This window comes from Mugil cephalus, chromosome 4 (genome assembly GCF_022458985.1).
Source record: "Mugil cephalus isolate CIBA_MC_2020 chromosome 4, CIBA_Mcephalus_1.1, whole genome shotgun sequence".
In the NCBI taxonomy this organism is placed as follows: Eukaryota; Metazoa; Chordata; class Actinopteri; order Mugiliformes; family Mugilidae; genus Mugil; species Mugil cephalus.
This window is the reverse complement of record NC_061773.1, coordinates 28982495-28996895: the sequence shown is the minus strand read 5'-3', so window position 1 is coordinate 28996895 and position 14401 is coordinate 28982495. Positions and strand designations below refer to the sequence as shown.

At 41.8% G+C, this 14401-nt stretch overlaps 2 protein-coding genes across 3 annotated transcripts in view; both read left to right on the top strand.

Moving 5' to 3' along the window:
• LOC125006460 (nuclear factor 7, ovary-like) overlaps positions 1–14401 on the top strand; it is a 1183669-nt gene that overhangs the window by 1098200 nt on the left and 71068 nt on the right. The gene's annotated exons all lie outside the window — the stretch shown is intronic.
• The window catches only part of LOC125006440 (metabotropic glutamate receptor 7), a 99258-nt gene that overhangs the window by 29919 nt on the left and 54938 nt on the right, over positions 1–14401 (top strand). For both annotated transcript variants that reach the window (XM_047582478.1, XM_047582479.1), the window contains exon 2: positions 4396–4612. In XM_047582478.1, the coding sequence (XP_047438434.1) occupies positions 4396–4612 (217 nt within the window). The remainder of the gene's footprint in view (positions 1–4395; positions 4613–14401) is intronic.

The window sequence follows — 14401 nt, the reverse complement described above, 5'->3', positions numbered from 1 at the left end:
ATGGTGTCATGGTGATAAGAGTCATTAACACTTTGTGGCCAAAATAAAGCTCCACTGGTTCAATAAGAAGCTTCTCCAGTGTCTCCCGGTTTCTTCCATCCAGTGTTTTAGCTCAGATCTTGTATTGATGATGTCAGAGTCTGAGTGTCCAGCTCATCCCAGACATTCTCTCTGGGGTTCAGGTCTTTGTGCTGCTCCCTAGCAGATTGGAGCCTTTTTTCACAGTTGTCCTCCCTGATTAGTGGTTTTCTGTTCAGTCCCAGTCCCTTGAGTTCCCTTCACATTGTCCATGGTGTTAAATGCTCTTCCTTCCACTATTAAACACAGCCCTGAGTTCTACTGCTGCTTTTCTTCTAAACGTTTCTCCATGAATCAGGATTTATTTCTTCCTGGTAGACCATGGTTCTCCACCTTCCTTCCAGTCTGTAATAAAGTTCTTAAGCCTGTTTTAGTAGTTTCTAGATGTTTCCTCCGCTTGATGCACTGTTTGTGTTGCTGATGTGGACTCTGACTGGAGGTCCAGGTCTGTCATATTAAGCTGAAAGGTCTGGAGCAGCTCATCCAGTCGTCCTCCAGACAAACCCACTCATTTAACAGACACCGCCGCTGAGCAGAAGGTCAATAACTCCGAGTCCTCTGTCGCCGCTGTGTCACACAAATGTCAGATAGAAATGCCAGTAGCTGTGTTGGAGCATCACTGAGGCCGGCTCGGCCTGGTTTCTCTCTCTGGGTGACTTGCTCTGCTTCTTTATTCCTTATTCCCAGCAGCAGATTCTGGGCCCTTCCATCCATTTTAGGATCTCTGTCACGTTGTCATTCGTCCTCTTTTCTCTTTCTTGTCTTGAATCGGTGGAGCTCGGGTCATGTTTGCCTCTCTGCCTCTCGTCTCCGTCTCGGATCAATGCGAGGTTCAGCCGTTGTCACGTCGTAGCACAGCTCGTGTTTTATTGAAGCTGTCAAGGTACTGACCTTTCCACGTCCAGGGGAAGAAAGAGGGATGCCAGCAGGTAGGACGCAGCCAGAGAGGGACGACCAATCCGCTTCTGAATCTAATCTATCATGGGACGGAGGCGCTGGTCTGCTGCCAGACGCTGGGCTACCTTTAATATTTATCCCCTCACATCCCCTCAGCCTTGTTAACATGATGAACACTCCATTATTATCTGCTATCAACACTGTCAGGACATGGTGGACAGCAGGTGAACTGAAGCATCCAGAACAAAAAATGGAATTTAATACAAAAAACATTGAAAGTAACTGAACAGAATCTCAACTGAGATCAGTTTAAGTATCTGACAATGATTCATTTCAAAGAAAGTAAAAGTAATAAACAGAAAAAATTAAAATTTAAATGATTGGATTAAAACAGTATCTAGATAAATGTGGTCCATGATCATCTTGGAATAATTCATTAATAGTTAAACAAAACCATAATAGTTAACAAGCTATAAGGACTCAGTAAATAAAAGTGAATATTTGTCTAAACCTAGACACGTAAAAATAACAAATAGTTAAATATACACTTAACCAAAAAGGACTGATTCAATCCACTTAATATGAAAGAAGTAAATGAAAAATTCTTTTAGGTTTTTATGCACTCAAACAGTAAAACTTTAGAAATAGAGACTCCAGGTTGATTTGTGTGGTTGTTAGTCCTGAACTGGTCCTGATCCTGGCCCTGGTCCTGGTCCTTATGTTCCTGTCCCTCCCGGTTCTGGTTCTCCTGATCGTGATCCTGGGGGTTTGACTATTTAATAATAATAATAAAAAGGGAAACATCACAAAAAACACTTAGCGATTTAGCAATTCAATGATGCATCCGGTACCACCTTAGTTGTTGAGAAGTATCGTATCGATATCGGCGATACTGGCCCATATTTATTTACCAAAATATTCAGTATCGCACACCACTAGTTAAGAACTCATGGAGGTTTTTATTTTGGAAAATAAGACAAAGGAAGTGGCTCCGCGGCTTCACTAATGAACTCGTGTAACTTCACCATCACGGACATTTTTTTTGCGACGTGATGCTTCGAGTTAAAGTAAGAACATAAACTACAGGTTCTTTAAGACTGTCACGACAATGTTTTGCCAACTTCTGTTAATTTTGGGCCTGATTGGGAAAACTGTTCTTAAACAACACTGCAGGTGTGTTTTACCTCAGTGAGCTCCATCTGGACAAACCTGATCTCTCCATTATTTCAATTATTTCAGTAACGATGGCATCTGTCCGGTGTTTTGCGACATGAAATAACAGTCAACAACAGAGTATCACGTCATTGTTCTACTGTTGTTGGTACAGTACAAACGACATGTTGCTTTTCTTTATGTTTGTGGACACGTTTTCAGTGTGAAAGTATGAAACCAAGGCAGAGAATGAGCAGGTGACCAGCAGGAGTGTGACAGTCAGGATGAAGATGAATATTTAAGTCAGAATATTGTTTAAAATGGTCCCGAATTAATTAGAAATATAGTTTCTAGTCAGATCATATTAAAGTTTTAAACGTTAAGTGACTTTTTGTCTTTTCTGAGTGAAAACGCTGCAGAATATATTTAAAACACACTTAAGGTTTTCTATATGTTTATCAGTAAAAGTGTATTTTACCTCCATATTTTAACATCTTTTAACAACAAATAATCATCTATTGACTTTTTAAAGTATGAATATTGTTTAATAATTGTACCAAATAATGAGGAAATAAAGCCAGACAAATATATCTAGACAAATATCATGCAACAGCCCATTTTAAGTGTATTTCTGTCCTTACTAGTGAAAATCCTGCAGAATAAAATACTGTATATCTCTGCCTTTGTCACTGAATAGATTTTTTATCAGTACCAGAGTATTTTCCTGAACTTTTACCTCCATAATTTAAACCCTGCACATAATCTGAGATCAAATAATTATCTGTTAACAGTAGAAAGTTTGTGTGCAGTAATAAAAACTATAAATAAGTATGAATATTACTTAATCAGGCTGCAGGATCATTTATTATTTATTTACTTTATTTCTGTGCAAGCGCCTGTTATTGCAGATTTTTGTTTTATTATTGTAGGATAGTGTTGTTACATTGTAAGAATTTAAATCTGATGACTACACAGAGCACTGCTATGTTCACTGTACAGAGCTAGAAGCACTAACTTACCCACCCAGCAGGTTTAATGTGAGAAAGAAAAGCAGGATGAAAACACCGTGTACCTGTACAATATGAATATTAATTGATTAATTGTTGTTTCTCTGGACCCGCCCCCGCTGCTTCACGAGGACCAGACTGAGGTTAAAGGGAAAGGAAAACACCGGAGGGAATGAGGTCTGACCTCCTGGAATCCTATTTTCTTTCTCTTATTTATTTTCTTTATGTGAATGTGATAAACTGCAGGTAAACTTCCCGAGAAGCTTCAGCTCCAGCATCAAACTTTTAATCCGTACATAAAGAGAGCTCTCAGCCCGTCAGAGGCTAATTGGAAGAAATATCTGGTGGAGGGATTTGCAGCATTAACACTTTCTCAGAGTTTCTCCTGAAGGGTGGAAGTTAATTCATGCCGACCGTTGGAGGAGACCTTGAAGCTGGAGATCAGATAATCCCTGACCTGGTCCAGGTTGAATGTGATTACCGTGAACGCCTCCACTCTCCACCGTGTCAAACTCATTTTCAAGCAAACAGACTTTTCCATCATCTCCCACATTTAAGGAGAACATTGATCAATTCTGACTTCCTCCAACCAAACCACACACCAGCTGTTCACTGTTCTCTCCTCCTCCTTCACGTGTCCTACTCAAGGATTCAAATTCAGCTCTAATCATTCAGGAACAGCTGTAATCCATCCAATAACCCAGCATCAGCAGAGTCAGGTGTTTATTACAACACATTCAGATCTATAGTAATAATAGTAGTAGTAATAATAATAGCAATAATAATAATAATAATAGTAATAATAGTATTAATAGTAATAATAATAATAATAATAATAATAATAATAATAATAATAATAATGTATTATTAGCAGAGTGGTGAGTGGATCAGTTGGTACTTGTCGGTGCTTCCAGGTTTTAAATGGTTGTATCTAATAGTTAAGTAATAAAACTAATAGTGGAAAATAAAACACTGAAGGCCAGCTTCAATAAGAACACGACATAAGAATAAACCATACAAGGCAACAGCATCAAAGCAGATGAAAGTACATAACAATGAGTGGGTTTAAATGGAGTGAGAGAATCATCCAAAGACGTGGAGCTGAGAGCCTGAAAGCTCAAACCCCACGGTGGACGGACAGATAGGAGTCAGAACGGTGGTTTAATAAAGCAGACGTTTTAGGTTTTTATTTCTAATCGATGACCACCTCCTTGTTGGTTGTCTGCCTCCTAACCCCCCCTCTCTGCCGTCTGTCCTCCAGATCCCTCAGATCAGCTATGCATCCACGGCCCCAGAGCTGAGCGACGACCGCCGCTACGACTTCTTCTCTCGGGTCGTCCCCCCGGACAGCTTCCAGGCCCAGGCCATGGTGGACATCGTCAAGACCATGGGCTGGAACTACGTCTCCACCGTGGCCTCGGAGGGCAGCTACGGGGAGAAAGGAGTGGACGCCTTCATGCAGCTCTCCAGGGAAGCAGGTAAGAAGCCGTGAAACACAACCAGAGTCCCCAGATTCATTCAGGATGAATGCACATTATTCTAGGGTTTGTATCAACTAGTACCACGACTCTTTAAGCATCGTGTGTGGACTAGTCTCTGATCACATGACAATACAAACATGGCCGCCTCCTAGAAGACAGGTGAGGAGTCCAGGGGGTCACTGTCCATACTACCGGGACATGTCAGTCCTGAAATCTGACTAAAGTACTACAGACATGCTAAGGCTAACGCTAGCAGAAGAACGGTCCAGTCAGTAACAGCTTGACCAAGAGAGAGGAGGAGGCTGCACGTCAAATATTTGATAAAGTTATTAGAGCTTTAGCTTCAGAGAAACACCTGCTCCACTATCCATCTACCAACAGGCTGTGGAGGACAAGGAAACACTACTGATGGTGCAGATTCATACACAGATCAAACACATCTGCAGAGCACAGTATATGTAACTTGAGCTGTCTCAGTGTAAGGATTCAGGTTAACAATATAGATTTATTACTTTCTACTGGGTTTTCCTGCTTGTAAAAAAGAAATAAATCCAGTGACGCGATGGAGATGGAAACGTTCTGGTCCTGACGTTCCCAGAACCAAAACCTGAAAGAGAAACTCATCAGAGTCAAACCCAGAAGCTTGAAAGGAATGAATTCGTGGCGACTCTGACTCTTCTCTGAATGATCTCGTGGCTTTAGAGCGAAGTGGTGAATCCTCAGTGTGGATCAAATACGATGCAGCAGCTTTGTCTTATTGAGATAAACTGATTTTTAAAAGGAATAAAATATGAATGAATTTATTCCTTATCAGTGGAATTGTTTGACATTCATGTGATTTTTCACGTTAATTATTCTCCTTTGTCGTCCTGTATTTCAGCAACAATAAATAATAGCAGACGTCTGATGAATCAAATGTGATCCAAACAAATGTATCTCTTATTCTTATTTTAATGAAGTCTGAGCTGGTTTTCTTATTATTCTGTACACATCCACATCTCATCCAGCCCTTCTTACGTCTGAATCAGCAGGTTCATGATGAGGAGGAGAAATGCTGCCAGATTTTTGTTTTCTATCAAACTCGTTCATTGAGAGAACGGAGGCTTTAATAGCGTCTTGGCTCACATCAGGACGCCTCGCAGATATTTACAATGTGGTAAAAAAACAGTCAAACCTTTCAACTCAGGAAAGGCTGCGACGCTTAAGATGAACTGAAATCTCTCCCCAACATTTTAAAACCAGGAGGAATCCACCACATCAGAGGATTTAAATTCAGCTTTGTTAAATTACTTCATCTTTTCTTTCTTGCAAGTTTTTAATTCCACACTTTTCAAAACAGCTGTCTCATATTTGAGTCCGGTTACCACGGTTACCGGCGTCCCTCTGGTCTCCTGTTCTGATTCTGCTCCAGCAAAGATCATTTGCTTAATGTGGTGATGGACAGAAGGCTAACAGTAGTCAAACATGTCATCTGTCTGATGGATATGAATGATTTAATCCACCCACACAAGGTCCACAGTAGTGGAGACGATGTCGTGGTGCAGGCCAGAGATTTATTTGACCTCCCATCTTTTAAATCTATAATCACAGTAATGCAGGACATGGTTTCAGTTGTTTCAGAGCAGAGGACGGTCTCTGTCCCTCAGGCTTCTGATGAGTCCAGAGGTCCTCTGATTCACAAAACCCTCGCATTTTTACTTATTTTAATGCTCTTGCAAAATTAGTGTGATGTGTTGGAAATGGAAAAAAATGGACTGAAACAAAGGCAGCAGGGCTTTGATGAAGACACTCTGTCGAACAGTCCAGTCGTCCTTGTTTCAGCTCAGTTGTTCTGAGACTGAAAACTTTCACAAAACGCAGAGCTCCAACTCTGAGACACTGATTTAAAATGTCTGAGGACTAAGGCAAAGACATGGAAGTTGAGAAACTAGAGGGAGAAGATGGAGGTGTGTTTAGTCACGTCTTCGTTAGGCTGCAGAGATATGAGCAGCGGTTAACAGACTCTAATTTGCCTCTTTGATTACCTGTTAATCCCAGAAGGCATCCATCAGCTGTTTATTAGTCTCTGTGGCTGCTGAGCCTGAGAGGTGAGTTTTACTGTGTCAGAAACCACAGTCTGGTCTGAGGTTCATTCATCACCTCCTCCTCTAGCTCCTCATTACTCCGCTCAGTCATGATAGGACGTTAAAGACGAGTTTATTGACGTCTAGTCAAAGCTACTCAGTGTGAACTTCAGTCATTCTTTAAAACTCGAACACGCTGCAGTTCAGCTCCATGTTCTTCTTGTTCAATGAGAACATTAGACTCTAATGTTGGTAGAACATAAAGTCTCTCACTCATGTCTTGTGTTATTTGTCCACTGATTAGAGACACAGGGTCGAATTAATGGAGACACATTTTAACTAAGAGCAGATAGATGGACCAGGTGGGAACAATGTGGGGGCTTCAGGTTGGATTTTTATTGGGGATATTCAGATAAAGAGGAACAGTTGTGAGGTGCCCAGCATGTCTAGTCTAACACAAACAGTGCTGAGGCTCAGAGGAAGCCTGAGGGTCTGTTGGACACTCGGAGAGACTCAAGCAAAGCTAATTAACTGATGAGATTCTTGCATGTGTTGTGTATAAAACGCTCCTGGTGTTTGCAGCTGGAAACATGAGAACCAGAGAGAGGACCTCAAACCTCCCAACTACTTTATCAAATAAAAACAAAAATATGAAATATGTTCAGGTTCACGTTCTCACAGTAGGACTCACGTCCTCTTTCGTTCCTGCTGGAATCGGCTCTGCTCTCTACATCGAAGGCTTCATATTGATCTCCAGCATGAAGTCAGGGATTTGCCTTTGGCAGACGAACAAACTGGTTCATAACGTCAAACAGCAACATGAAGCTTGACACATAATGTTTCATCACGAACACAAGTAACGAAGACGCATCCATGACGCTGGAACAATAGTCATGGTCGTCTGATTTACTAACCAGGTTCATGGACCTGGACCAGTGTTCACCATGTTCCTGTCATGGGTACTTCTGAATGTTAGAAGTAATAAGATAGATAGATAGATAGATAGATAGATAGATAGATAGATAGATAGATAGATAGATAGATAGATAGATAGATAGATAGATAGATAGATAGATAGATAGATAGATAGATTTTATTTATGTTTTTTTTTGTCCAGTAACTTCATCACGTAGAAACAGAAATGAGAGATATTTGTGTTATCATATGAATGAATGTACATATTTATCGTACTGAGCATAAATATACAGTAGCATCATCAATGGCCTCAGTCCCGTTGATCCTCACAGGGGGCGCTGTAGAGTCTTATGTCCTCAACCAGCTCCTCTGTGTGATGTTTTCTTGTGGAGCTCAGTTGTGTTTATCCTGTTGTTCTTGTTGTTTCCCAGTGTTTCAGTTCAGTGAGTCTGTGTCTCTCTTCTGTTTTTTCTATTCATCAGTTTATTAGGATTTGTGTTTCTGTGGGTTGCGTCCCTTCCCTGCAGTGCTTTCCTTCCCCTGAGTAAGTCGGCATTAATCTGAACTTTATTACTTCATCTAGTTTCTCTCCCTGGTGTTTGGGTCCTTCATCTCCACATAACGTAACAGTTTTAATGGTGTGTTCACTGGTTTTATTGGAGTTGTGTTAGTGTGTTGATGGCAAATGTTCTTTAGTTTCTATTTATCATAAGAAACACATTCTGCCTGGAAGCAGCTTCACATGTGAATAACTTTCATTAATCCTGAGGAGCTGTGCAGCCTGATGGAACCGAGCATCATCCATGTGACTGTGAGAGTGTTGATAGCATTAGCCCATCGTTAGCCTGCTAATAGATGATGAAATGGTTTGGTCCTGGTGTGTCCTACATGTGGCCCCTCCCTCCAGTCCTGCACATGACGTGAACAATGTCAGTCTGAAAGGATGAATAAATGAACCATCAGCTGTTTGGATTTCCTCCCATGTCAGCGTCTCTCAGCAGAGCCACAGCTTCATTTTCCTCTGAGATCAGATCAGAGCGGGAAACGTGTCAGAGGCAGCGCGTCAGAGTGATGGATCGACTCATACGAGACGTTATGAGAGCAGCGTCATCATTAATGGGTTCATATTCAGCGCGTCTCTGGGTCGTGTCCATGTTTTAATGAACTAAATCCTCTCTGGTCTCGGTTAAACGTCATTGTGGATTCTTTGCAGCTGAAACTCATTCAGTTTTACAGACAGGAGATAACTCACTCTTTCTTCTCCAGCCTGAAGACACAACAATGCTTCAGACTTATTCAAATACAGCTCACAGGTCAGTCATGGTCTCTAACCAGGAACACCAAGAGAAAACTCTCATTTTCTTCCTCACTCAGACAAAACAGATGTGAGTTTTAACGACCAACGGGTCAATCTTTACGCCCACTGTAGAAGAATGATCAATACCTCTTAGCTAAAGTATCTTATGTCAAGTGCTTTCAGCTGTAGAGGCTCAGTGTGTGAAATGGTTTGGTTTCTCTCTCGCTGGTCGATCTGGATGAAGAACAAAGTGAATGTGTGATAAAGAAAAAAAAAATCATTGGATGGTCCTCCAACCAACCAAAGTGACTTGTCACTCCCACCCCCACGATCTGATTGGCCGAGCAGCTCATTACTGGAGCAGAATCAGTTCCCAGCAGAGAGAAACTCTCGGGACCTTTAACATGGACACAGGATGCAACAAACTTTAAATCAGCTTTGACGAGTTTGACAGGGGCACATTTATTTCCATTTAGCATTTAGCATTTAGCATGACTAGCATCAGCACTCAGTCGTGCTGCAGACATGCACGCTGCTCTGAGCTGTTAGCTTCACCTGCAGACTAAAATTAGCACCACAGATGAATGTCTTCCAGAGAGAGCAGTGTTTGGATTACTAAAATATGCATGAGAGCAGCTTAATGTGGGCCCGAGTGAAAACATTGCTTTTCATTCTGCGCTTCAATTAACACTGTGTACTCACTCACAGGAGCTCAGAGCTGTTCCCCAGCTAGCAGCAGCCTCGCTACAGTAGCTCCATGCAGGCTCTGATCTTTGTTTAATGTCACTGCGCTCTCACAGACTTTATTAACCCTTCACAAGGCACTCATCGAAACACACATGTTTTCTGGTTCCTGGTCCTTAAACTAATGTAAACATGTATTTGTCACATTAGAACATCAGAGCTGATTCAGACACTTGTCAACATCATCACATTAGAAACATTAGGACACTTGTTCTTCTTCATGGTTCCTAATAAACCAGTTCAGAGGGGGACCTTGTAGACCACATTAGACCCTGATTAGACCTGACAATGTTTCCTTGATCTTCTGTGATTGGCTCACTGAAAACCACATGACACTAAACCTCACTGAGAGCAACCAGGAACCAAGTTACCACATATGGTTCCTGATCCACGGAGGGTTGAAGCTAGAGAGCCTGAGTTGTTATGCTATATCTGAACCAGGTTAGCAGCACCGTGTTAACGGCTAACATCAATCTGCATTCACTGTCTGAAATGAGCATGTTAGCATTCTAGCATTCTGACAACAGCTAATTACATAACCTGTCTTCATGTTTAACTGACCTTTGTCAAAGTGAAATGCATCAAGCGAACAGTTGAACAAATGAACCACATCCATCAGATCTTAAGCACGAAGACGACAGTCGGCCGTTTTCCTGTCGCTGAACGTTCCTCAGTTGGCTCTGATTGGTTGAGCAGCTCAGACAACAAGAAGCACAAATATAGCCACAACTAGCCTCACAGCTAACAGTAGCTCTTCCTGTTTCCTTCCCGTTTTGTCGGGGTTGGTCTCTCACAGCTGGGTCTTCTTCCACGTCGTTATGAGCTGTGTTTCTACATTTCTTACTGTTTCCATTTAAAAGTAAAATCCAAATCCCATCTGTGACCCAGACCCAGAATCAAACAGAACTCAGGATCATGTACGGAGCTCTCCAGATGTTACCCACCAACAGCTGCCCTGCCGTCGACCTACTTTCCTCACTCGACGCCCCAGCGGGTTCCCAGCGAGCCGATGGATGGGAAGGATTTCTCCTCCGGCGTCTGAAGAGCCGAGGCTGATCCTGCAGACTTTGAAGGGATGAAACCTCGGAGGACGGCAGCAGATCTGTGGAGGAAGGAAGAAAGCCTGAGCAGCTTCCACTCAGCAGCCACTGCAGCGCAGATGGAAATCTGAACCCAGGAGATAAAACCACCGCATCATCATCTAAACAAGAGAATACAGAATGCATGAAGACGAAATGGGGAAAGGAAGCAAAGCAAAGCAACTGAGTTCTGCTTATCACACCCATTCAGAGAAGACATCAAGGCTTTGTGGGTCTAATGCAGCTACCACACGTAATTGTGTTACCACATATTTTTGAGACCATGTGGAAAGAAATCCACAAATATATATATAAAAAAAACTATTTAACGTAAACCTTCTGTTTGGATGGAGTATTTAAAACCAGTCAGATCTGATTTCATGGTGCCTGTACTTTGTGTGAACTTACTTTCTTTTTTATGTGATATTTGGACTGTATGAGGCGTTGCGCTCCCATGTTCTGTTCTGTCTTATTGTTGTTTCTACTGGAATAATTAGTGGTCTGTAAAAGAAAGTCCTAGAAGGACAGGATGGACACAATCACTTAAACTTTACATTTATGTTGTGGAATGACTAAAGTTGTAATTAATGTATGTGGTGCAAATTTACCTTTCCAAATAAAAAGATAATACTTTTTATTTTAGATTATTGCATCACTGATATCTGCTCTGAGGACGGGGTGTTGGTTCGTATGTGGAGTCCAGAGACCAGAGGTTAAACCGTTGTTTTTATTTGAATCTTCCCTGAAGAGATTTGTTCTGTGAAGATCTTTGAACAGAAATGTGAAGAGAAGCCGGTTTATTAAAGAATGACCTGATGCTCTGTCGTTTGATTAAAGAAAATGATCCATCAAGACATGAAAATAAAACCAAAACTCTCTGGATAAAAGAAGTTTAACCTTTAAAAGTCATTAAAAGAACATTTATTCATGTCTTCCTTCTGTCTCTGGACGGTTGTGAGTCCATCCTGGTAGGTTCTCTGGACGTGGTTGAAGCGTTTAAGACCAGTCTCAGTCTGATCATCACTGTAAATACAAGGAATCAGGTTTAGTTTGAGAAAGCCGCCCACGGAGTCTGTGCAGGGTTCTGGATTTAACATGAGCATCAGAGGAGCTGGATTAGTAACAGAACCACCCTGAGAACATCCAGCTGTTATCAAACACATCCAAACTCTGGAGCTCCCTCTCGTCTCTGAGCGTTGACATGAAACGCTGCTGCTGCTGCTGCTGCTGCTGCTTCCTCCCCAGGAGGAAGATCTCAGCTTGTTTCTCTGCTGTCAGCACAACTATGAATAGACTTGGAGGCTGCTGATGCTAACAAGGGAGGACAAAAGGACAAAACACAAATGTAAATGTGCTAAGGTCATTTAAAGGAGTTCTTCTGTTCTTCTTGTGGTGTTAAATATTTTCATGCTGATGTTCATCTGCATTTCATTGATTTAGTTTCTTGTTGTAATGTTTTATGTTCTTACTTGTGTGAAGCACTCTGGGTGGTAGTTTTTGTATGAAAAGTGCTATATAAATAAAGTTTGATTTGAAGGTCACAAAAGGGTTTTAGTGCAATAATAATAATAATAATAACAATAATAATAATATGTTTTATTCATAGGCGCCTTTCAGGACAGTCATGATCACTGTACAGAGGTACAAGGTTGTTTATGGCCTTAGAGGTGAAGTAGGATTTCATAGGTACGGTCTGAACTTAACAGAAGGCTGGTTGAGTTCTGGTGATGAAACGTGGAGCAGAGCTGCAGTATCATCGGTGAGAGGGACGGACAGAGACGGGACATCTAGTTAGTATGATAATGGAATGAGAGAGTGTATTCAAGGATGATGCCCAGACTCTTAATCTGGGGGGAGGTGGGACTGGGGAATTGTCAATTCTAGATAGATAGATATTTAGGGTGGACGTGTGTTCAGGGTGTTAAGTTTGAGGAAGTTGATGGAGGACCAGGTTCTGATGTCCTGTGGACTGTGGCTGGAAGGGTTTGGTGGACAGGTAGAGCTGGGTGTCATCCGCATAACACTGGAAATGAATATTGTACCTATGGAATTTTGAAGTTATTGCAGTTCAGGTGTAAATGTTTTGTTTCTCATTGGGAGGTGGAGAAGATATTGATTCATATATTGACGGGTTATAAAAACCAGGATTGTTCCTTTAGCATCTAAACTTATATCACGCTGAAAGGTGAAAAGGTTGATTCCAAATGTGCAGAACGTTCCGCTGAAGTTTCACTGAGTCGTTTCGATTCAGACAAACCAGCCTGAGGTCAGACGGACTCCTCCACCCACAGAGTTCATCTGGAGTCTCTCTGCTGGGAACTGAATCTGCTCCTGCCAGTGTCCTTAATAGTAATTACACAGCTTTACTTTTAGGAGGCTAACATTAGCATGCTGAGGCTAATTAAATGGCTCACATTGGCTTGTTTAAACTAAGTGGCTAGCATCAATTTGTTGAGACCTAAATGTTACCTTGTTTAGGCTAAAATCTGATTTTCTGTGCTAACATAACTCTTGTTAAAGCAATGAATGTTCAGGTTTAAGGTCAGTGCTCCTGGCATGAGAAGCCATCACATTGTGAATTATTGTGTTTCCTTGTTTGCAGCCATCGTTCAGACCTTTCATTTCAGAGCTTTGATTTCAGACCTTTGATTTCAGAGCTTCCAGACTCGTGGTGATGGTTTGAGGTTGTCATAGTCTGTATGTGTCTCATATTTTGTGGTCATATCTTGGAGTTTCCTGTTTTATTCCTTAGTTTCCTGTCCGCCGTGCCTCCTTGTGGTTTTGTCCTGTCTGTCTGTGTGATGTTGTGTTTCCTGTTTTATTTTGTTAAGTTCTGGACTTCCTGTCTGTGTTTCCTCGTGTGTTTCTTGATTGTTCATTGGTTTCATCCCTGTTGATCGTCCTCATGCGTCTCACCTGTGTCTTGTTGTCCCTCAGTCCTCCTGTGTATTTATAGTCCTGCCTTTCTTTGGTTCCTTATCTTGCTGTTGATGTTAGGTCCATGTCCAAGCGCCTTTTGTTTGCTAATTATTAAATATTTTTTGTTGGAACCCCCGTGCCTCATCGTTGGTCCTGCATTTGGATCCTCTCCTCCTACCACCTCCTCCCTCTAACCTGACAGAGGTTTCTTAGGACGCTGCAGGGTGAATAAAACCAAACAGTGACACTATCTGCTGAAGTAAAGACCATAAGAAGAATGTGGAGGGAATCTGTCTCTGTACAGTTCATATTTTTTTTCTGTTCACGTCCAAAGAATACAAAGCATTCTCCACCTATGAGTTTTCCCATGAGGCCTTGCAGTGGGGGGAGAGATTCATGAGATGTGAGAGGTGGAGGACTCGTTGAGGACGAAGGCTGTCTGAGCTGAGGGAGACATTTCAGAAAGGTCTTTGGCTCATTAGAGATGATGAATGAGGAGCGGTGGTGGGCGGAGGCTATGGGAGGGGGGATTCAACAGATTAACATGACAGTAACATTAACACTCAGGTTTTATCCAGCCAACACTATGCTTATCTAGAGCTGGATAATAAAAACATGATCATCAGGATCAGGATGTTGATTGTGACTTTTCCTTGTGTGTTTTGGGTAATTGAGTTACTGCAGAGTGAAGACAGTTGTGTTGGGTGTGGACTCCAGGAAACGGAGGTGTCCATAGTCAAGGCTAAAGCCAAGGCTAAAGAAACTCTGG